At 58.1% G+C, this 22,802-nt stretch overlaps 4 protein-coding genes across 4 annotated transcripts; 2 read left to right on the top strand and 2 right to left on the bottom strand.

Moving 5' to 3' along the window:
• Window positions 1–317: 317 nt before the first annotated feature.
• On the top strand, window positions 318–5,208 carry VOLCADRAFT_103770 (uncharacterized protein). The gene is made up of 10 exons (XM_002948094.1): window positions 318–438; window positions 562–689; window positions 776–934; window positions 1,019–1,119; window positions 1,238–1,526; window positions 2,303–2,453; window positions 2,866–3,038; window positions 3,435–3,464; window positions 3,703–3,939; window positions 4,296–5,208. The coding sequence occupies exons 1-10, from the start codon at window positions 336–338 to the stop codon at window positions 4,344–4,346; spliced, it is 1,422 nt and encodes a 473-aa protein (XP_002948140.1). The 5' UTR covers window positions 318–335; the 3' UTR covers window positions 4,347–5,208.
• Window positions 5,209–6,987: 1,779 nt separating this feature from the next.
• Window positions 6,988–8,826, bottom strand: VOLCADRAFT_57976 (uncharacterized protein; the record flags this gene model as incomplete). Its single annotated transcript, XM_002948233.1, has 4 exons — window positions 6,988–7,467; window positions 7,736–8,044; window positions 8,235–8,402; window positions 8,698–8,826. The coding sequence occupies 4 exons, from the start codon at window positions 8,824–8,826 to the stop codon at window positions 6,988–6,990; spliced, it is 1,086 nt and encodes a 361-aa protein (XP_002948279.1).
• A 730-nt stretch (window positions 8,827–9,556) lies between these two features.
• On the top strand, window positions 9,557–18,132 carry VOLCADRAFT_88465 (uncharacterized protein; the record flags this gene model as incomplete). Its single annotated transcript, XM_002948095.1, has 12 exons — window positions 9,557–9,590; window positions 9,726–11,743; window positions 12,377–12,580; window positions 12,959–13,015; window positions 13,093–13,205; window positions 13,409–13,553; window positions 14,009–14,563; window positions 14,803–15,642; window positions 15,825–15,847; window positions 15,990–16,176; window positions 16,965–17,205; window positions 18,059–18,132. The coding sequence occupies 12 exons, from the start codon at window positions 9,557–9,559 to the stop codon at window positions 18,130–18,132; spliced, it is 4,491 nt and encodes a 1,496-aa protein (XP_002948141.1).
• An 825-nt stretch (window positions 18,133–18,957) lies between these two features.
• On the bottom strand, window positions 18,958–21,473 carry VOLCADRAFT_88466 (uncharacterized protein; the record flags this gene model as incomplete). The annotated part of the gene is made up of 5 exons (XM_002948234.1): window positions 18,958–19,202; window positions 19,353–19,581; window positions 20,796–21,031; window positions 21,257–21,300; window positions 21,406–21,473. The coding sequence occupies 5 exons, from the start codon at window positions 21,471–21,473 to the stop codon at window positions 18,958–18,960; spliced, it is 822 nt and encodes a 273-aa protein (XP_002948280.1).
• Window positions 21,474–22,802: the final 1,329 nt, after the last annotated feature.

The following is a 22,802-nucleotide window of genomic DNA, read 5'->3' on the forward strand; positions in this document are numbered from 1 at the left end:
AGCTCCTCACGGAACGTGGGGCAAATCTAATGCTCAAACTAAGTCTTAGGGTCCCAGGGGCCGGGCCCACTGACGGAGTACGGAGCGATCGTGGCGCCTTTCGCTGGAAGTTCTCGCCTGGCTGGCCCGAAAGCCAGTTACAACATGCAATGGCAAACTGAACCGTAGCAGCATTACAGGACATGCAAATCTTCGCCTGCTGCTCCCATCGAACGGCCCTCAGAACGCAAGCAAAGCACGACTGCTGTACTGTACGGCATTATTTCCCTAGACGACTTGTGTACCTGTGAGGTGATTACCTGCTTGGATCCTTGCAACACTATCATAACTTACAAATGCTCCGTACACGAATTGCTATCCCTCGGGGCATCGGCCGGGTGAGGCCCCTGGCTCCTCGCCCTGTCGCAAATTTGCGAGTTCGATGTCAAGCAACAACAGGTCAGCATCTTAGCTGCTAAGCAAGCTATGCCTTTCACGCTAAGGAAGCGTTCGTCGCCGTGCGGTGTGCGGATTACAGCACGACGGATGCATTGTATGTCAAGCATTCGATGTAAATCGCAGGTGGCGATCAGCAGCCTTCTGTCGCGCCAGCCGTTGAGGTGACCGCGCCGCCCGTTGTTGCGCCGGTCGCTCCCATTCCAGAGACGACTGCGACATATGTGATGCCGCCGAACCCCATGTATTACCAGGTGGGCAGTATATAGCTTGATTTGACTATGTCGGCGATAGGATCTTTAATCGGCGGCTCGTAAGCGGGTTCCACCCTAAACCGCAGGGTATGCCTGCGCCGCGTCAGGACTACTACATGGCCGCTCCACCAGCTGCATACTATCCCCCACCACCAGCACCTTACAAAGAGGAACCGGCTTCCTCTGGAGCTCCGTGGTGGATTTGGTTGGGCTTGGGTGTGATTCTGGGACAGGTGCTCGCGAAGGTGCGTCTTGGCGTGCACCAACAACATTGCCCAAAGAATCAATCAATAATTAGTTAATATTAAAGCACATGCATTCATTCACAGGTCCAGGAATACATGAAGAATCCGAAGACGCCGCAGCAAATTATGATGGAAATGGCTATGAAGCAAATGTCTGGCGCGATGGGCAGCACAACTGGGGCAGGGTAAGTAAGCCCACACCACTGAATCATTTGACCCATTTCGTTCGTAGACAGATCTTCCGCCCGTGGCGTAGCGCCGCACTGCACCCTCTGCTTCACCCATCCCATATTATCCTCGCAGCATGCCGCCCTTTGGAGGTGCTGCAAGTCCATTTGGCGGCCCTGCTGGTGGCGCCGCCAACCCATTTGCTAACTTCGCTGCGGCGGCATCCGCAGCGCCAGCGGCCACGGTGGACACAACCGCATCCGCGGTGCAGGCCGGCGCCTTTACTCCCTCTCCCCCATCTAGCAGTAGCAGCACCAATGGAGAAGTTCGAAAGGGCGAGAAGTTTGCATCCCGGTTGTCCAGCGAGGGACGGGAGCCGCGCAAGGTGGAGCTGCCTCAGGCAAGCAAGCCGCTGGACGTGGTGGTGAGTGTCCTGAGTGCCTCCCGCCAAACCTCCGCCCAAAGAGCCCCAAAAGGGATAAATAGGAAAGATAGGAGGAAAATTGTGTTGGGGGCCAGGAATGAGCATAGACCGGAGGCGAAGGCTTTGGAGGCGGCAACGGCAGTGGGCAAAGAGGCGGAGAGGGAGGGTGATGAGCAGTCAGCAGCTGGATGTGTTGCTGCCTTGCCTCTGTAGGTGGACGCATACTGGGCTGGTAGCTGATCGGGATCGCAGACCTGAGCTTATTTGGGTCACTGAACTGTCATATGATGTGATGCGGCGTGCCCACGCAGCCGTGTCACAGGGGCCCACTTGTTGGGAAGCCTGCTGCTATTCAGTGCGTTGCTCCGGGGCCCCAGCTGAACTTCGTGGGATATGTTGGGGGAATGTGTTTATGTGTTGTATCCTGTAGGGCGTATCACGGGATCTGACATTCGCCGATCGGTACTTTTGAATCTGTAGTTGCGACACAACAGTATGAGTTTACATGTGCACCCTGAGGGGCTTCCACGTCGCAGAAAACGTGGAGCCTGTTGGTCACTGAAATGAAAGCCCACGGATCCAACATCTAGAGGGAACAATAGCAAGCTGTGTGCTCTGGACCTGGGCAATATCTTGGAGACGTGCTGAAGGCGCATGATGCAATGTTTAAAATATCCATTTTTCCTCGGCCATCATGGTGTAAATAATAAATGAATAAATTAGCCTGAAATGATTTTGCAGGATTGCTTTCCCCTTCCTCGCTCTCCCCCTTTTAGGAGCCGGTGGTGAAGGAGCCGTCTACCAGCAGCAGCAGCAGCACCAACTCCTCTAGCGCAGGTGCCTCCAAGCCTCGATCGTCGTTCTTTGCAGATGTGGACATGGACGCCACCGTCACATCCACATCCGCGAGCAGCAGCGCAGCCGCGGGTGGGTGGATGGGAGGTTCTAGATGGGTGGCTGTTAAGTGGGCGGATAAGTAAGCGGTACCCGTGTAATAGACTGGACGCGAGGACGTCGCTATCGGGTCGACTGGGTTGGCAAACGAGCTAGGATGGGAAGGAATGGAAATTGGAAATGCAGTTCCTGCGTTGGCCGGGTGGGCTGGGCTGCGTAGGATTTGGTCAGGCGAGTTTTGGGATTGCTCAGATTGCATACGAGTTGCGGTGCCGATGGATGCACAGCGGCTGGCAATCAATCAAGGCTCAACTGCGCTAAACATGTTATGTCAGATGTGTACGGCGGATCGGGGCGCACATGGGTGACGTCCACTGCGCTAAATGGAACTGAATTCACTCCCTCCAACCCTCCAAAAAACTTAAACCATCTTTCTTATCCGCAGACGGCAACTCAGCCGTCATGTCGGAGATGATGGAGAGCATGCTTCGGAACCCGGAGATGCAAAAGATGCTTTACCCCTACCTGCCGGAGCCCATGCGCAACCCGCAGTCCATTGAGTGGATGCTCAGCAACCCGGAGGTCAAAAAACAGATGGAGCAGATGTTTGCCCAGCAGGTAGGTGGCTACCTGTCTTGGGTCGGCTAGGTGGCTCTGGCTGAGCTGAGCTGGGGACATGGGGTGGCTGCCGGGCTGGTTTGGGGCCGTCGGGTGAGATTAAAGGAGTGTGATGCATTTAAATCCTTCGAGCCGAACATGAGCAGGCCAGGTAAGCTTGTTTCCTGCATGGCCGTTGGGAAGGGCGTGGGCTACGGGAAGGGGAGCATACACGGGCCGTATGTGCCGCTGCGTGGAGAACGGCGTCGGGGAACGAGGATGTCTTACAGGGAGAACGGCTACAGGGAACTGTACACCTCAGCCCCATTTGTGTGCGTTAAAGCTCGGACTTGAACTTCTCGTGGGTCAAAATGGCCCCACGTGGTTTGTCACACCTTCACATCCTTCCGCTCACAGCCGTGGCTGTTTCCTCTCGACGCGATTGGGGTCCGTCCGGCTGGGCTTCTCTTCCACTTATTCTCGCCTCGGACCTAGCTAAAATGATGTTGCCCTGAAAAATAAGTTTGCAAAACAAAGGACACATTAGTAATTTATAGGTTTATAAACAAAGGATAAATTAATAAAATAAAGATTTATCGGAATAATTAAAAGGACATGAGCAAATTAATGAAATGTTCCTGTGGCTCCTTCCCCTGCGCCCTTGTACGTTGTACGTTCTCCGCAGAACGTGATGTCTCCCCAGATGATGGATATGATGAAGAACATGGACTTCAACCAGGAGAAAGTCAACCGGCAGTTTGCGGAGCTGGGGCTCAAGCCGGAGGACGTCATCTCCAAGGTGATGTCCAACCCTGAGCTGGCCGCCGGCTTCTCTAACCCCAAGGTCCAAGCCGCCATCATCGACATTTCCTCCAACCCCATGAACATCGTCAAGTACCAGACCGACCCGGAGATCATGAAGGTGGGGACTGAGGGTTTGCGCTGCTGCCGTGTGGGCTCATGCAGACACACTTCCCGGCCTGGCAGGTGGCTCCCTCCTGAAAATGAACTCTGAAAACCTCCTGACTCCTGCTAGTCGGCCGTTATAGAGTTTCGTTTCGTCTTGGAGTCCCTTTTTTGTGGTCATCTGGGAGCCCAATCGGTGTGCGTGGCGTTCTTCTCCTGACGGCTTGCCCTGCTGGGGTACAAGTGAGCCTTGGATTACAACGCCAGTATCCCGGATGTCGAAGACGCCCCGGCGGTTGGGGGCCTCTGTGCGGGTGTCTTCCCAGATTGCTGAAGGTGTTTCTCTTTTCCCTCGTGCTGCTGGTCGTACAGGTCTTGGAGAAGGTGACGGAGATTTTCCAGCCGCAGATGAACCAGAAGTAAGGGACGCGGTGTGCAGGGATCTGCAGAGCCAGGCAGAGCAGGGAGGGCTGGCATGCGGAGCTAGTTTGTCCTACGCCACCGCCAAGCCTGTAAAGACAATCACCCGGCGCTCGGCGGCGTCTGGGCGGCGTCTTGGCTAGCGTCTTGAGGAAGGGGAACCTTACGGGGCGCTATAATACAGGCGGCCGGTCCCCATTTGTGGATATAGGGCTTCATTAGCAAGGGGCCAGGAGGGTAGCGAGATGTTGCAGCGTGGGCTTGAAAGTTTTTATGCTGGCATCAGCTGATCACCCTGGTTACGGGGCTAGGGCCGGTGCAAATATTGAGCCACTTCTTTTTTGAAGGGGCTGGGCAGTACTGGGAATTGTTTGATCTAGGTGCTGTTTTACATAGAAGATGGGGAGGGCTTGGGAGCGCATAAGGGCCCGCTGAGCTAACAATAGTCCGCTGGGCACCGTAGGCACCATGGTCGTGGAGAGTGTAGTTGTGCGCGCCGAGGGGGTGTTGTGTGGGATGGGCACGGCAAGAGCTTGGGGATTTTATTTCGGGCTGGATAGTCTTGTGTTGCCGGCGGGATGATGCCGGCCGCGGGGATGTGGACTTGCCTGCGTCGGGCGGAGCGGACATTGTTGGTTGGATTTCGAACGGGTTCGCTGTACTACTTTCCGCGAGCAGATGATTGCGAGCAGGCGGGGCATACACGCACATGCAGGAACGCATTTTGCGCTGTTCTGTAGAACGTTTTGAGCCCAAGGGTTTCGAGGTGTTGTAGGCGTCTATCTCTCGGTCTTCCTCTACTGTGCACCACCCACCATATGGAAGCGCCCTTGGCCGTATTTCTGACGAGTAAGTGTTCTACAAGCCCCTTGTGCAGCCAGCTTAACACAAAGTAAAGCAGATACCTGGACACTATTCCGCGACCTTGCAAGGACGGGCTGCCTCGGGAGAGGCGACGGACCTTTTTCTATTACAGCCTCTGCAGAGTACACCTAGTAACTACGGAATATGCAAGCCCTCCTCCGGCAGAGGTGAAGGCGTGCAAATACGAGACGATCACCCAGCGGCGACCCGGTTGCGTACCCTACCGGCCGACGACAGCTGGTACAGCAGTCGAGCCTGAACCGCACAAGGTTCATGGTTAGCATACACATGGGGCCGCGGTACGAGCACGTAGTGTAGCACTCCCGCTGCCTTCTTGCCTTCAGTCTGCCGTCACTTTATTGAACATCGTAAGGAAGGAGTCCACCATTAGGGAAGACGACGAGAATGTTACAGCTCCACTGACACGGAGGAAAGTGGCGAATGGTGGTACATACATAAACATGTCCATAGAAACGCTCGGGGCCACAGACGTCCTAGGTTCGCCTAAAGTTCGTAGGAAAAAACGCTTTAGCAGAATCCAATGCAGCATGAGCAACCTCCGGGCATCGGAGGAGTACGGCATTGTACGAAGCCACAAGAAAATGTTGGCCGGATGACCCAGCACTCATATTACACGCTTGTCGCAGCATCCGCAAGCGCCCTTATACTTCTGCTCCTGTTTTGCCGATAACGCACAACACACCGCGCTGAAAAGGAAAAAAGCGAAAGCGAGCATGAATGCCATGCCTGAAACGAAGCAAAGCCGCCAAAAGCATTTGAACTTTGAAAACATTTGACCACACCGTACCGCAACACCGAGGAGTCAAGCCACAACAGATACAGGATACAACACATACGGAATAAAAACACTTGCAAACAAGGAAAACACGTTCAGTTCAACCCAGTTCCAACTGCTGACTGCCGGCCTCTTTTATACGTATTACACTTACGTGCGGCAAAGCTACTTCGACACAACGGCTCATCGAAGCGTCTTTGGCAACTGGGCAAAACGATGAGCCAGTTCCGTAAACGAGGGGTCAGGTGCCCGAGCACTGCACATGCAAATCTCGCGCGCAATCGCAGCGGTCACAGACAACATCATCCCCACAACGTCGACTCACGACCAAAAGTCCGCAAACACAGCCCCAAGCAGCTCCCGCGTGAGACGGATTGATACAGCAGCAGCGGCTGTTTCATGAACCGCGAACTGTTGCAAATCCACCCGAAATCCATACCACGGGAGCTCGCTCGCGCCACGGGTCATCGTCCTCTCCAAATCAAACACCTTGACGCAAAGGATAAACGAAAACAAACGCACAACAGGGTCCAAGGTAACACACTTAAGAATCTTTGGAGGAGCCTCCTCCCTGCGCATACTCACTCCTCGCACACTGCAGCATGTCGCCACCCACCAATTTCCATTCGTAAGGGCACCAACACTGAACGCCCGAATTGGGCCTGCCGCAAGACCCCAAATATGGAATCGGATTGGAATTCTTCCTCCCTCACCTTCGCACCTCTTCTCCATGTGTACCACTTATTTCTTCAACTCCAACCCTGGCCGCTAAGCTTCCCCGCTCTACAGCGCCAGCCATCCCACATGCCTTTTCATCTCAGCTGCGCAGTCCGCACCAGCAGCAGCGCCAACAGCTACTATACTGCTGCTAACCTAAGAGTATGCGGACGGGTCATGCCCGTCAAGCGCAAGACAACCAGCTCTCCCATCCTTTCCTCAAAAAGCTATTGCTGCCGCGGACTCTACAAATACACCCTCAGCTCGTTATTGTGACTTGAGGGCCTTACCACCCGCCTGCGGCAGCTGCGGCGGACGGTGGTTTATGCACCACACAGCTGACAGCGTCACGGCGCAGCCCAATATCTGCATGGGGCTCAGTACCTCGCCGAGCGCCAGGTACCCCGCCGCCGACGCGAAGACGGGTGTTAAGAATGTCAGGCTGCTGAGGGACGTCAGGGAGCCGTGACTTGCATACCAGAAGAAGATGCCGTACGACATCGCGCCACCCATCAGCGAAACGTACGACATGCACATGGCGTCCTCCAGGGTCAGATGGGAGAGTTGTGTCGCGAGCGACGCCAGTGGCGATGAGCCCGCCTCCAGCGCTGCAACGGCGCTGGCGTCGCCTCCAGCGGTGCTAGCGGCCAGCGCGGCGAGTATTGCTCCGCCGATGATCATATGCCAGCCGGTGGCCATTATGGGATCCACATGGCGTGTGACATAGCGAACCATAACAGTGCCGATCTGCAAGATTGCACAGTGCAGCACAAACAATCCAGATGCGGCTCGCTAACACCACCGCGAGGCGCAATACCAGTGCTGCGCAGCTGGCAGGAAGCAAGTAGGCAGTTAGCGGGTTGGGTTACGATCAACAGCGGTCGCCAATCACTCTTTTCACGCGCTCCAGCATCTCCTCCCCTTTTCCCTCCTCTCCTCCGGTTCTCCCCAAGATGACCGACCACAAGGTGCCGTATTAGTATATACACCTACTTCCCACGGCCACGGCGCTCACCGCCATGCTCTGGGCCGCCAGCAGCATCCAGAACTCCCCGTTGCCTAGCAGTCCGCCGGCCGCACCGCCTGGCAGCTCCGGCCGCCAGGCGCCGCTGAGCACCGCCTGCGCCGCGTCTGCGAGGTTGTCCCCTGGCACCTCCAGCATGGCCAAACCCGCAACACCTAGCAGCAGGCCCCCGACACCCACGCCACTGAGCCGCTCCCCAAACAGTACCGCCGCCAGCACGGCTACGGAGAGGGGCTGTGAGTCGATGATAACGCTGCCCAGGCCAGCGCTGGTCTTGGTTAAACCCTCAGCCAGGAAGCCCTGCCGGGAGTGGAGTGGCATGGAGCGCCATGTTGACGAGTTGGAAGAGGTAGCAGACAACGGGCCGGGGCAGCGAGCGCGTGCCATCTGGGTTGGATCTGTTTGCACCGATGGACATTTCTTCCGGGTGCATTCTTTGTGTGGGTATATGCGTGTTGGCCGCATGTATAGTAAGTTTAAGTGGACGCACCTGGAAGGCTGCGGCGTCGACCAGGGCGAAGGCCAACACCCAGGCCCACGCCTTCAAGGTTCCGGGCTGCTTCCGCCCGGATGCTGCTGCCCAGCCCACCAGCACGAGACCGGCGGGGAGCAGCCGCAGTGCGCCTAGCACAAGCGGGGTGGTATGAGGTACCACGCTCTGCAGCAGCCCGCATCAGAGCGCGCAGGGTAAGTTAGAGGGGTTTTTGGAAAACGAATGCTGAGCAGTTGCGCAAGGAGTGGGATGGGTGGTAAGCATATGTGCAACGTGTGGACCGCAGGCGCTAGCTAGATGGGCAAGGCAGGTTTTGCAACGGCCGAGATGACTAGACTGCATCCTGAAGCTTTCATGGAGCAAACTGTATGTTCCGTGGATGCCCGGAAACGCTTTGGGCTGACGTCAGGCAGGCTTAGAAACAACCGTCTCGCGCCGACGGTTGCTTGTCAAAGCCCACCTTCATGGCGACCATTGAAGTGCCCCAAAAGAAGAAAGGAGAGATTAACAACGCAGTTTCCGAAATGGTAGACAACAAGCTGCGTTGGGCCGACGACGCGTCGGCAGGTAGAGCCACATTACTGGCCATAGACGCCTCGTCTTCGTCGGGCACATCCTCCACCAAACACATCATGCTGTCTAAGCCCGACAGCGTACACTGCATTTCTTGGTGCGTCCCATGCTGCGGAGGCGTGCCGTCCGGTGGCGCGACTGCACTCCATGCCTGAGGACCGTGCTGCAAAATTATGTCGGCAGTTTGCGCTACGTCAACAATGTCTTGTGGCGATGCATTTTGGCAAGCTATTAGCCTCCGTCTAAAACGAGTGGTCGACTGTCGGCATTGTGCCGCGAGCCGCACGTTATGAATGGTGTCACATGTGTGAAAGAGCTGAATTTTAGGCATTGTTCCTGTGAGAAATTTCGGCGTGTATCTTGTCCACGGCTCTCTAGGGTCCAATACAGCACGAGCTGGGTTGACCGATTTACACAATCAGACTAATGAAAGGTAAGTAATGAATATGCATCCATTCCTGTGTTAATCTACACGGCATAAAGCTGTGGTAATTGCCACATGATTGCGAGCGAATGGGTTCCACCGCAAAGTTTTTCAATCGTCACGACAGCTATGAGCCCTCTGATTCAGAGTCCAAGCAATGCCGCGAGCTGCGTTCAGCATTATTTGTACGTCAGTATATTAAACAATATGCACAAGGATAGGCACCATCAGCAGAACGTCTGCAAATGAAGACATGAAGGCGCACTGCTTTGGCAGCCTTCACGCAGAGCACGTAATGAGGCTTTCTGAGAAGAAAGAGGAAATGGAGGTTCTTCAGCCCCTCCTGTCTTGGGCCGGTATGCGACGGTTGACTTCGAATCCACTCTGCTGGCACCGCTTGAAGTATTTTCGGTGACAGTTCTACCCCCTCACAGGTGGCTGCAGCAATGAACCTAGCAAGGAACCCGCCCTTCCGCCGCGTGCTGCACCAGTCCCACAACGACCAGACGCATCGTCGTCGGTGTCCGGCACTTTTGGTCCGCCAGCTCTGCAGTCTCAGCAGCGAAGGCCCCTGCTGGACTGGAGAGCAGCTCTCGCAGCCTCTCAGGCTGCACGCATCAGCCGTGACCAGCGGCTCGCGCTGCAGCCTCTGGAGCAGGGTCCCATCACCTCGGATAGCCTCCCCTCCCAGCGCTGCGGGACACGGCACAATCTTGCCATCGCAGCGAGCAACAGACCTGCCAGCTCAAGCTTATGCCACCCAACGGACCCGACTGCATCACATCTTCCAGATCTCACACAAATGGATAATGCTACTGATGCAGCTCAGCCGCCGCCATCACCCCCTAGCCACTTGCACAGCAATCACTCCCCCAATCCCATCGCCGCAAGGTTGTCAAAAAGCCCCGTACCTGCGGCTGGCAGACCCAACAATTCCCAAGCAGAAGCCTGCGGCGAAACCCGTCGAACGACATCCCCGGCGCCGTCGCATCAGGGGCCCTCCGCATCCTCCGGTCTGCCGCAGTGCGTGGAAGCAGCCGCCTGGTCGACGGCCCCAGGCGCGGCGGCCCTACCACCGCCGCTCGCTGCCTGGGGGATCCTGCTCCTGGGCCCGCCCGCTGCCCAGACCTCCGGAGCACCTGCACCAGGAAGGGCGTGTCGAAGCCCTGTCACGAGCAGCAGAAGCAATGATGGTGATGCAGGAAGCTGCAAGCAACAGACTAGTGATAGTGAGGTGGAGAGCAGCCGCAGCCGCGGTCACCGGTACCGCTATGGTCGGCGCAGCCACGACGGCGCCGTGCATATGTCGCCCTCCGGTGACGGCCTTCTGCTCCCAAAAAGGAGCACTGATCCTTCACCGTCACAGCCATCTTCGCCAAGGGCGACAGCAGCAACAACAGCAGCCACAGCCATCAGTCCCCAGGCGGAGCGCGGCACACAGACAGACTATGTGTGCGCGGCGCAGAGCGGCTCCGACAATACAGTGCTGGATCCCGTCGGCGGAGGGCCTCTCACCAACCGCGTCTTAAACCGCCGGCGCTCCTACACAGTCCTATACGTACGGGACTATGATTACGATGACGATGGCAGGCCAGCGCCGGTGCCGAGCCCGGGTTCCGGCGATAGTAGTGCTGGTCTGCAAGCTGGTGCGCCTGCTGGTGAGGTTGCGGGTGCTGTTGGGGCCGCTGTCAGCGCCGCCATCGGGTCCCGCCGGCGGCAGGAGCGCGAGCCGCCGCCGCAGCAGCAGACACCGTCACAGGCACCGCCGGATGCTGCTGTTACTGGAGATCCTGGAGGCCGCCTCGAGGGGACGGCAAGTCCCGGAGGGATCGACGGGGTTTCACCCAGTGTGGGATTAACGGACGCTTCGCAGCACCTGCCGAAGAGCACCAGCAGCTCCAGCAGCAGCAGCGGCGCCCACAGACACAGCAGTAGTCCTCGCAGCGGTCCCAGCGCTGTTGCATCGCGGGTAACCGCATCGGAGCCTGCGCACCTCGAGACTACACCCGTAGGCGAGGATACGGCTACTACTACTACTACTGCTGCTGCGGCGGCGGCGGCGCTGGAAGCAAATCAGGCCCTTCATGCAGGCCCGGTCATCGGCGATGCAAATGCCGGTGATGGTGTTGATGCTGTTGCTGGGGTAGGCAGCAGCGGCCCTATTGCTGGAGGTGAGACCAACGAGGCCCAGAAAATGGCTATGGTTTCGGAGCCAGCGATGGGGACCCGGCTGCGTCCACAGGGCCCTGCTAGGGACGTGGTCTCGGGTCGAACCCCGGTTCGATTAGGAGCTGCTTGGGAAGCCGCATTGGGCGTAGATCCGCTGGTGGCGGTGGCGCGCACCGCCTGGGCAGCTCCTGCGCCTGCGCCTGCTCAGGCAACACGGACAAAGCCCAAGAGAGCACCTCTGGAACCCCCATCAGCAGCTGCAGAAGCAGAAGAAGCTCAGTCGCTGGCAGGCCCTGAGCCGGTGATGCGGTGGCGGCAAAGGAGCCGCACAGATCAGGAGGTGAGCGGTCCGTCAGGGTGCCCCATGGAAACATACTTTGACGAGCGGTCGCCGTCGCCGTCGCCACCACGGTCTCGATCACCACCTGCGCGACGGGAAGACAGTTTGCTACGTTCGTCGCTCGGCGACACAGAGCAGCTCCCCGCGAGCCGCCGAATGGGGGCCAGAGTTGAGGATGTTCGGCGGATGAGCCACAGCCGGCTGCTGGGCCGAGGCGGCGGCAGCAGCGCCGAAAGCCGTGGACATCGGCACGGGGTCCACGGCGGTACTGCTCCAACTGAACGCCGAGCCCCGCAACCAGGTGGCAGCTGGCGTCAGTGCTGGACCAGCAGCCCCCCGGAAGGGCGGCATGGGCCGTGTGGGCATTCTGACGGAGTGAGCGATGGAGTTTGCGCGGGCAGCGGCGGCAGTGCCAAGGCGGCGCATCAGTCGGCGTGGTCGGCGGCCGGGTCGCCTAGGGGTCCCGGCATTCGGGCGCCGGGGGACATGCAGCAGCAGCACTCAGCAGCAGCAGCAGCAGCAGCAGGGGACAGAGGTCGAGGCGTGAGAGATGAGCTCCCTGCCGTCCGTACAAGTTGCCGGGGGCCCGCCGTCGGCCGGACATCACCGCCGCCGCTTCCGCCGGCGCATCAGGCGAAGCGCCCTTTGACCTTGCCTGCAAACAGCGCCCAAGCGGCCAGGGCGGCGGGCGGCGGCTGCGTCGCCGCGGGTTCCCGAAAGGGAGGCAGAGCTGACGTGACGAGTCCGCAACGCAGCGTCCCTCTGTGGACGGCACATAAGCTGGCGGCGCCGCCACCACCGCGCGGCGACGGCGGCGGAGACGTACTGCCGCCGCCCGTGCGGGCGTTTGGCCCTGCCGCGGTAGCGCGTAGCAGCAGCAGCAGCACTACTGATGCTGGCAGCAGTGACAGCAGCAGCAGCAGCGGAAGAGGAGACGCACGGAGCTCGCAACAGCCACATCCGGGGGCTGAAGACCGATCCGACGGCAGGCGGGTACAGGAGCCACGACGTGGTGTCAGGGGTATGATGCATCGTGCAAGCCCCGTGGGCCGGGGAGTAGGGGCTTCCACTGCTGCTGCCTTGGACTGCAGCACGGATTCCGACCCATGGTTCTGGCTGATGAAGGCCAGCCTGGCGGACCGCCTGCCAGGCGCCCTGGGTGCCGGGACCCGGTCCCCACCGACTTCGTCTACCTTGTCCTCCCCAACCTCTCAGCCAGCCGCTTCCGCTGGGAGTAAATTCACAGCAGCAGATGCTACTGCAGAGGTGGCGGTGGGGACGGGGGCTGTTCCCATATCGCCCCCGCGGTCCACTGCTGTCGATGGTGGCGGCGGCGGCGCCACTCGCAGGCGCAGGTTGACACCCCTCCGCGCTTCCGACGTGATCGCCGGAGGCCCGGCATGGGTTGCGCCGCGGCGGCTGTGGCGCGCGCCATCGCCGCCGCCGGCGGCTGTGGCGCCAGGTCCGCCGCTAAGGCACCCAGCAGGAGCAACGGCTGGATTGGACAGGGCCAGCGCGATTTCAACGCGCGCTGCGTCCGTGGACCGAGTGCCCCGGTCCCGCGGCCATGAAGGACTGCATCACAGTAGCCGTGTACCTGACGCCGACGGCGGGAAACGGGGCGCCCTCCGTGCACCGCAGCGATCGCCTTCCCAACCGCACCAGCGCCAGCAGCGGCGTCAGGAGATGGGTGCCAACGCGGACTGGGTTGCGAGCGCGGGTTCTGGTGCGGAGAAAAGTTCATGCCAGCGGCGGCGGCGGCGGCGGCGTCAATCTGCACCCGGGCTGCGGCAACGGCGCTCTCGGACAGGTACGGCGTCGTCGGTACACACGGATTGCACTTTCAGTGGTGGACTTGTGCAGCAGAACCCCTCCCCCTTATCCGCTGCTTCTTGTGTGTGGGTTGGGGATAGAGGGGCCAGGAGGAGCAGGCGGAAAAGAGGACAGCGCCTCCGCACATGGGTCGTCATGGCATAGAGCGTATGCGCTCACGTATCGTGCAGGCGAGCGAGTGCGTGCGCGTCTGTGAGTGTATATAGATATGTATGTGTATGTATGTATGTATGTGTGTTCGGCGTTGCACCCACCGCGGAACCTCACGTGGACGCGTCGGGACAAGAAAGCCGCCAGATCCCGTCCCGGGTCCGTCCCTCTTATCGCTATTCCGCAACCACCTGAGCCCCCTTCCATGTCCCCCACGCTGCCGACCCGGCCCCGCCGCGGACATGCCTCCCCACCCGTCCGCTCGTCCGCGCCTCCGTGCAGAGGGGGGTTCACCTGGTGCAGCGGTTGCTCCTCACCGCCCTGGCAGCCCTAGCAGCCCTATGGGCCGCCCTGCTTCACGGCCGAGACGCCAAGGCCACCGGCACGATCAACCCCACAATCACCCCTATGCCCACAGCCAAGACAGCCGCGACCACAGCGCCTACAATGTCAGCAATGTTGACGGCAGCGGCGGCGGTGGCGGCAGCAGCCGCGGTGCCGCTGATGGTGATAATGTTGAGCGAAACTACAGCGCCGGTCGCCCTGACGTACCATCCCTCAAGGAGATCTCCACTTTCGGCACATCCGCCGGCGTTGCGTCAGTTGCAGCGGCCGTTGGGGGTGCTGGGTATGATGGGGCTTATGGTGATGGTGATGGTGATGCAGGGCGTACCATCAAGCGCCGACAGGTACCGGTCTCCGTACGGTCGGCGCTGCTGCCGCAACCCGCGGGGCCGGCGACGCAATGCTGCGATGGCGATGTGTCTTTCGATCATGCAGCGGCGCGTGTGTCAGAGGGCCCGCCGCCTCGAGGGTGGGGAGGCGCGGCGGTTGCAGGTGCGATCTCGACGACAGCTAAAACCTCTGCTCTGTCCATGTACCCGGACGGCGCTGCTGCGGCAGCGCTTGGCGCCACTCCCTCTACATCCGCTGCAGTGCAAAGCGCTGCGACCAAATCGCATCTTAATGTGACGGCGAGGGAGGCGCGGACTGCGTCCATTCCGACGGCAGCACAACCCGCTTCAGCGGCGGAGGTGCAGCCATCAGGTGGTACGACCTCACCCGCATACACGCAGCCCCGTTATGCCGTACGGCCGCCGGCGGCGGCCACCCGTGGTTTCACAGCTGTCGAGGATGGAACGGCCGCCGCTGCGTCGGGACACGTTGTGCAGCCGGCTGTCGCCACGGTTGGATCGGGGGTGCTGCCCTCGTCGTTATCCTTCGCAGCCTCCTGGCTGGGTGCTTTGGACGGAAGAATGTCCAGACAGCGGACAGCGGAAAGTGCGCAGCAGGTCGCCAGTGGTGGTCCTACAGTCGCCGTCGCGGGTACCGCTGCCACCGCCGCATCCTTCAGCGGCAACGCAGGGGGGAACCGGCCGCCGCTGCGTGAGGCAGTTCATCCCGCCGAGCCGCCGCCGCCGCCGCCGCCGCCAGCGCTACAGCCAAGTGAAGTGAGTGCGAAGACGACTGGTGCCCGGCGAACTGGACCGTGGCCCCTTGGCGGCAAGACGTCGTTTGCAGGCAGGCAGGCCTCCCAACCCTTGACTTCCGACCTCGCTGATAGTGGCGGCGGCAGCCACAGTCGGGTTTCGGGTGGCACGGCAATGCAGTACGCGGATCTGTCGGCGCCGTCGGCGCCGTCCTCGGATAGTACCACCGCTGCCGCCGCCGCCGCCTCCATGGCCTCAAGTCGACCATGGCCCATCACGGGGCTTCTTTCTGTGGGATCTGGCCCTCCATCGGCAGCCACGTCCGACAAGCTGCTGCCGCCAGGTCAGCTACTGCCGCCGCCGCCGCAACGGCGTGCAGAGCCGCTTCTGAAGGAAGAAGAGGTGGAGAAGGAGGGGCAGCTGGCTCAGTGGCTCAAGGAGCATACCTTGGCGTCGGGTACTGTTGCACCCTCACAGCCCATCCAGGTCCGTCGTTTGCCAACAGAGGTGGACGTGGGAAATAGCGGTCTCGTTGAGTGTGTGTGGTTGCGCACTTGCACATCAGCAACCCGCTGGCAGGTGGCGGCCGTAGAAGCGCACAAGCATCACACGGCTGGGTGTTCCGTCTTACCATGCGAGTGGGTTGGGTGCCGCTTCCGTGCCCGCAGGTAATTGTGACGGGTCCGACCACGTTCGTCGCAGCACCAGCACCAGCACCAGGAGGAGGAGCGACGGCAGCAAGCGGTGGAGGTAGTGGCGCGGCACACGAAGCCGCGGTGATGCCCCAAGGCTCGCTTCACCTCCTTACCTCTAGCCACCGGTACCTTCCACAGAACCATCCTCACGACCTCCATCAACATCATCAGCATCATCAGCATCAGCGCACACAAGTACAACAACAAGTACAACAACGCCAACAACAACAAGTACAACAACGCCAACAAGAATACCCACCACAGCTCCAGCAGGCCGGGCAGCCGGGCCTTATGGTGGTTGACCTCGTGCAGCTCCTATCCACAGGTAATGGTGCAGCTCCACATCCTCGACCTGACTTCGCCATTGGAAACCTTGACGCTTCCGACCGGACGGCAACAGCTCGGCATGGCAGTTTTGGGGCAGCGACGGGCGCGACTAGCAGCAACAGCAGCAGCTGCGGTGGCCATTCACGCAGCGGCGGCGGTGGCGGCCGTGACGGCGTTGCGTCCAATGCGGCACTCGCTAATCCGGCGGGGGTTTACTCTCACGTCCCTTCTGTTTTCACAGATCACCCTCGCCCACTGCATACTCAGCAGCCCCCTCATCAGCAGTACCACCAGCAACCCCTGGATCGTCGGTACCACCAGCACCAGCTATCAGAGATGGCAAACCAGTACCAGCAACATCCACAGCAGCACAATAACCAGCAGCAACAACAGCAGCAGCAGCAGCAACGGTACTACTATACCCTTCAGGATCAAGGACAGCAAGGACCACCGCGCGCGGGGACTGCTACCGGTCTCGGCACCTCAGGAGCTGATAGTCCCTCCGGACATCCGCTCAGCCTTCAGCTTACTATTCCCCCCGCCCCAGCGGCTGCCTCAGCTTCGGCGGCTGCACGGCATCCTCACCCCGATCCATCAGCGTCCTATCGCCAACCGCGTGACGACCCGAGAGCCATGTTCGCAGCCGGCAGCTGCCGGAGCAGCAGCAGCTGCGGCGGGGTCCGGAGTGCTGGCGGCGGCAGCGGCACGAACAGTGCTGCGACATTGGCACGTCCCAATGCGACACCGCAACCGGTGTCGACCACTGCCGCTGTGGCTGCTGCCGAGCCCTCGCCTACCCAAGCCTCCTTTGGCTACACATCTGGGCCCGGCGACAGTGCGGTAGGCGTGGTGCATTTGGCCGGTGGGGCGGGTGTGGAGGTGACGGTGAAGCTGACGGGCCTGTCGGGTGCACGCGCAGCGGCGGTAGAGCAGCCGCCGCCGATGCTGGTGTACGGGGATACGCGTCATTCTGGTGACCATGCATCGACGATGTACGGAATACAGCGCGGGTCCCAAGGTGGTCCAGGTGCGCCAGCGGTGCCATCGGGGCAGTATACGCAAGCGCAAGAGGCCCGAAGGGGCGGCCCTGCAGCGGCAGCGGCAGGGGCAACGAACCTGCCGTACGAAGTGCAGCTGGACGCACTCACGGCATTGGGTCAACAATATGACGGGAGGCGTAGCCGGTCGGGGCGGGCGGCGGAGGCGATTGGGACATCCGGGGAGCGCTGGCGAGGTGGAGGTGTCGAAGGGGCCCAGGGGCATCCTGGACTTGTCCTTGATAGCTCCGGAACCAGGGGAGCTGTGCGAGTGGATTTGAGCCACGGGCGCATCCTGCAGTCTGTACGCTCTGGCGGTATGCGTTCGTGAAGATGTGGGTCTTTTGCACGAGGCTACGGGGCGCATGCAGGGATGCCGAGAAAACAAAGCCGAGAAAACATGCTAAAACATTTACTAAAACCAGACATGGTCGCAGGAGGCCGAGGTGCCACCAGCTCTGCGAGCTCTGCGTTAAGCGATGTCGAGCCGTGTCCCGGAAACGTAATTGTATATATAGCGGGAATGAAGGAGGAATAAGTGCGAGCGCACTGATACAGTGAACAACGTGCAAGCTAAGCGGCGAGGCCGAGGGCCTGCAGCCGGATTGGAATCATCTGATCTCAGTTACACTGCTCCATAGCATCATACAGATCGCTGCCAGTGCATCGGTCCATATATATATATATATATATATATATATATATATATATATATATATATATATATATATATATATATATATATATATATAGCGGAAGCCATACTGTACAACTGATGCGGCATGGCTGTAAAGGCTGTAATTCGTTCGCCACTATTGCGAGGTGTTGCTGTCGCGTAAACAGGCAAAGCACACCGTCCCACCAAGGAGGCAACTGAAACAAGCGTGGGAGTCAGCCCGCATATTGCGCGCTACTAGCAGCAGGAAATGCTCTACGATGAGCATCAGGCGTGCCGAAGCATTACTGGAAACCGTGCCGTTGTCCAGACTTCCTACGATTCACTAACATCAAATTCTCTCATCAAACTGGCAGAAGCGATAGTGCATGCCTGCGCTTCCCGTAGGCAGAGCTGTGTTCTAAAACCCTAAAAGCAGCAATCTTGTCGAAGTAACAGGTTCGATGAAAAAAGCTACGCACGCGCGCAGACGCACATGCCGAGCAACAAATATTCCCAAGGTTGCAACGCCGAAGCCATTCTATCGTTTGCCTTTCCGGGGCGTATGCGAAGCGGCAGACATCATCGCATCGCAGCCGCAGCAACGAAAGCCCACCTTCCATGCGATATGCTTTTCGACAAGTACTATTCATGCAAATTTTCGAAACCCTACCCTCAACTGATGGTCACACTCTTTCGCTGCTGAACAAAGGTCACATCACCAAACGGCTAAAACATTGTAAACACCACGGCAAAACATAAACAGAAGCAATCAGTCTGCGAAGGCGGTTTTCATAACGTAAAACATAGCTCAAATGGACCGGTGCACAGTCATGCACAAGGTCAGACTTAACATAGGGTTTTAGGGTTTTGCTGAGCTCGACAGTTCAAGTGCGGACGAACTCGCCAATACCGCAATCTGAATGACTAAGGACACCATACATGCATGTGCTACTAGTAATCTTGCTGTGCAAGTGAATCGATGCTCATGAATAGAACCGAGTCCATGTCTTCGTGTCATCACTGCTTCCGCGCATGTCCCATGCACGAAATAATCGCTCGGCACGCACATAGACAGCCAGCCTATTCAGCGGCCGCTGGTCCTTGGTGGGCTCGGAGACCTAGGCGAAGGGCTGGGGGGCTTGGCAGTCGGGCTAGGGGGCTTGGCAGGCGATGGGCGGGGCGGCGACTTGGGCGGGGGACGGTTGGGCTGCGGGCTGGGAAACCGCGGGCTTGGTGGTGGCGGTGCTGGTACGCGGCAGAAGGAGCCCCGAGTGAAGAAGTCCTCCGCGGGGGGCGGGTTGTAAACCAAATTGCAGCAGACGGGGTTGCCTGCGCAAGCCATGACGAGAAGGAAGACGAGTGGGCGGCTTCAGAGGCCCCGTTCCGATCAAAAAGTCCAGGACACCTACGGCCACCCGGCCTGCCTTCCCTCGCGTAACAAACAGTTGTCAGCCCGGCTGTTAGTCCCTCCGTACTTACTGTCGGCCGGAGAGGGGAACAGCACGATGGATCTCACAGCGTCGGCAGCGGGCGGCACCCGGGCGATCATCACGTTGGGCGCTGCACCCCACAGCAGTCCGTCCTCCGTGGTGTTGCTGTTCTCCCTCCGAAACCAAGCCAGGTTGAAGCGGTTGTCACCCAAGGAGTAGTTATGGCGGTACAGGTCGGTGGGGTTGCTGCAGTTGCCGATGAAGCCGTAGCCGTTAATCTGGGCCCAGGGGAAAAGGGACAGGAAAGAGGGAGGGAAAGTCCTTTGAGAAGTGTGGGCGCCAGGGCGTTGAGACGGAAAGTGAGGCTTTTGTCCGCGGGGAGTCAAGAATGTCTGCATGTGTGCTGAACAAAGCTGCAACTACTGGCGTTGAATATGATGCGAGTGATCAAGTCTCAGAAGGAGGAAGGCTAGATTTATGTGAGGGATGAGGGTGGCCCGGAGGGGATGCGGAGTAGCTAGCCAGTGCGTTGTTTTGGGCTGGAGGGCTTCAGGGATGAAACTCAAAACGCTGCCAGTATCTGTGTGCTGTCCGCTCTTATGTGAGGTGAGGCACAAACCACTTTGCTATGCATTTATTTCAATCGGAAGGATTTATTTTCTCTTACAGTCAGGGTTCGACACCCCGTACGGGCCCGTAAGTTTTTGGCCTTTTTTCGGTATCCCCGTCAGGGCCCGTAGGACTTTACGGTGGCTCCCGTAAGGATTTTGGGGCGCGAAGCGCCCCGTACGGGGCCGGCCCCGGACCGGCCGAAGGCTGGTTACGGTGGCTCCCGTAAGGATTTTAAGGATTTATAAGAGGCCGTACGGGGCCCTGTAGGGGAGAGGACGGACCATATAAAGGATAAGGCCACACACTTGGCAGACATAATTCATATTGCAATATTTAACTACACTTTTCATAATACTTTTATAACTTCTGGTCTGTAACATCCAGCGATGGCAGACAATGAGTCGTCAGGAGGTGACCAAGGGCCTCCTAAGCCACCGCCCTCCAAGAAGCGCGCCACCTTGGGTCAAGGCGCTTGGCTTTCGCTGAGTGTGCCGTGTCCCCGAGTGTAATGGTTTACGAGAAAATAACGAAAATAACGATTTACAGGGCAAGAAAATGCAAAGCGTCACTTTCCACAGCGTTTCAGCCAAGGACAGTGCCCCCGTAAAGGTTTTGCGGGGGTTACGTAAGGTTTTCGGCCGGTACAGGAGCCCTCCGTAAGGAAAACTTGGGAGGTACGGGGGAGCCCGCAAGTTTCAGGAAGGTCAGTGTCGAACCCTGTAAGTTACAGTAAAAGCTGGTGGGTGCTTCATCTGCGGATGTCGATGACGATGTTGGCGCTCAGCTAGATGACGACGGGATAGGAATGGTCCCGGGACTAAAAGCTTTCCTAATACGCACCTACAAAAAGCGTTCTACATTGCCACCTCGTCTCGCTTACCTGGCGGCCGGCATAGGGCTTGCCATTAAGGGTGAGGGTGAGGTTGACGTCCAGAGAGGTGGTTGCCCTGTCCGTGCAGTTGCCGTCAAGGTAGTAGAAGACGGCTGCGGTACCTGATACAGTGAGGCTGGAGGCGCTTGCGGGGAAGATGGGCAGCGGGCCCAGAACGCCAAGTGTAGGGTCCATGGGCACCCAGGACGAGCACGACGCCACGTTGTGGCGAATGAACTCTTTGCCTGCGATGTGAGGATGCGACAGTTATGAGTGATGGCAAGATAGGCACTTTGGCGACAATGGAGCGACATGCAAGGATTGACGCAAAGAACATGTATGTCTTACGTCAAAACGAAGCTGCGTAATAAAATTTGCATACTTCACACATATTTGTGCATGTTGCTGTTGCGTGTTGCTTTGGGGAAGATTACGACGTGTTCGCACCCGCGCTCTAGAAATGATCTCACCTGGCGTCGGCACTGGCAGGAACGACCAGGCATGCAGGCCTCCTCTGCAAGTAAAGACACTTAACTTTAAATCTGGAAGATCATGCTCAAACTATACTAGCGAATCTGATCAGTTACAAGGGAAGACTGATCGCCGAAGTGCAGCTTACCCGTGGCCATAGACGGTGCAGGCCAGCGCCATTAGAATGAGGGCACAAAATGTTTCCTTACGACCCATAATGGGGGCAAAGCCTCTCTTCTGGCACATCATCATGTCGGATTATACGGCGCGACAAGGCAAGCACCGTACTCGCTTCTTCCGTGTTTATGGAATGCAACAGAGGCATTATTTTATAATCAAAGTTTCTATATTGTAATCATAAGGCTCGCGACGGTGTTGTAGGCTCTTGCCCCTACAAGCAGGAGGTACAAAGCGTACACCCCGAACTGATGATGCCTTGGCCGACAAAAATACGTCAGATATATCAAGGTAAAATTATCTTATTGTTTAAGTCATATGTCTCGAAGTATGGCTTCACAGGACTATGTCGCATCCATTGGTTTCATCAGGGACGGTGGAACACAACTCCAGGAGCCATAATACTAAAGTTGGCCAGTTCCGTAGACATTATAGATCTTAGTCACATATGAAAGCATTGGAGCGTTGGTGACTGGTCTGCTCCTCTTTACGCACCGGACGGGTTTTATTGATTATCCTGAATTGTCCAATCCAGGCCACGCACGCGCCATGCGCCATCGCTAAACATATTTTTCCTATTCTAATTTTTCCTACTATCCATTGCATTTTTATCGTGGTCTGCATGTATTGCGATATGCCCGCCGTTTCGGTCAACTGCCCGGCGACCGTTTGCGACAGGCGGACTGGGGAAATATCTATTATTTTGTATACACATTTTCATTACAAAAGGTTGTTTTTTACTCCTCAATAAAAATGTCTAACGTTTGGTCTTCGGGCCAAGGGAGCATCCGAAGACCATCTTGGAAATCACAACACCTCTTCCAAGAGCGGTCGAGGCGCACTCCGGGGGTGTTTGACATGGAATCAAAAATAAGACCAATATTATATAAATAATAAGGCCTTACAAGTACTTAGATGTGCTTGGGCAAGCTCGCCTACAGAATAGCCAATGCTTTTGTCTGTCCAAGTCTGTCCAACCATGACACGTAGCAACCGGAATAAAGACGCGATATATGGGTCCCCTCTTATCATGACTAATGCACGCCTTACGTTGATCCGACAAGAGCAATAATTGCCGTCGGGATGCCGCCGTAATCTTGCCATACCGGGTACCGTAAATGCCGAGGGTTTGAGGATGGATGGCTTTTACAAAATAAGCGTGGCATGCGCCGCGGACAAGTGTTGAAAGGCTCACGAAATGGCTGGCGTCTGCATGAGCCAGGTTGCCGACTTCAACCACGGAAGTCGAGGAAGTCATGGATGGTTGCGGGCCTATCTATCTCTTAAGAACTGCAGACGATGGCCATGACATGAATGGTGCCACGACCAGCCACGGCTGCTCTATTCCGTGAAGTTGCATGTACCTCG

This window comes from Volvox carteri, assembly GCF_000143455.1.
Source record: "Volvox carteri f. nagariensis unplaced genomic scaffold VOLCAscaffold_9, whole genome shotgun sequence".
NCBI classification, from domain to species: domain Eukaryota; kingdom Viridiplantae; phylum Chlorophyta; class Chlorophyceae; order Chlamydomonadales; family Volvocaceae; genus Volvox; species Volvox carteri.

Coding starts and splice junctions, on each gene's coding strand:
- VOLCADRAFT_103770 (XM_002948094.1), top strand. CDS start 336: ATGCTCCGTACACGAATTGCTATCCCTCGGGGCATCGGCCGGGTGAGG. Junction 690..775: donor CGAACCCCATGTATTACCAG/GTGGGCAGTATA, acceptor CCTAAACCGCAG/GGTATGCCTGCGCCGCGTCA. Junction 1,120..1,237: donor GGCAGCACAACTGGGGCAGG/GTAAGTAAGCCC, acceptor TTATCCTCGCAG/CATGCCGCCCTTTGGAGGTG.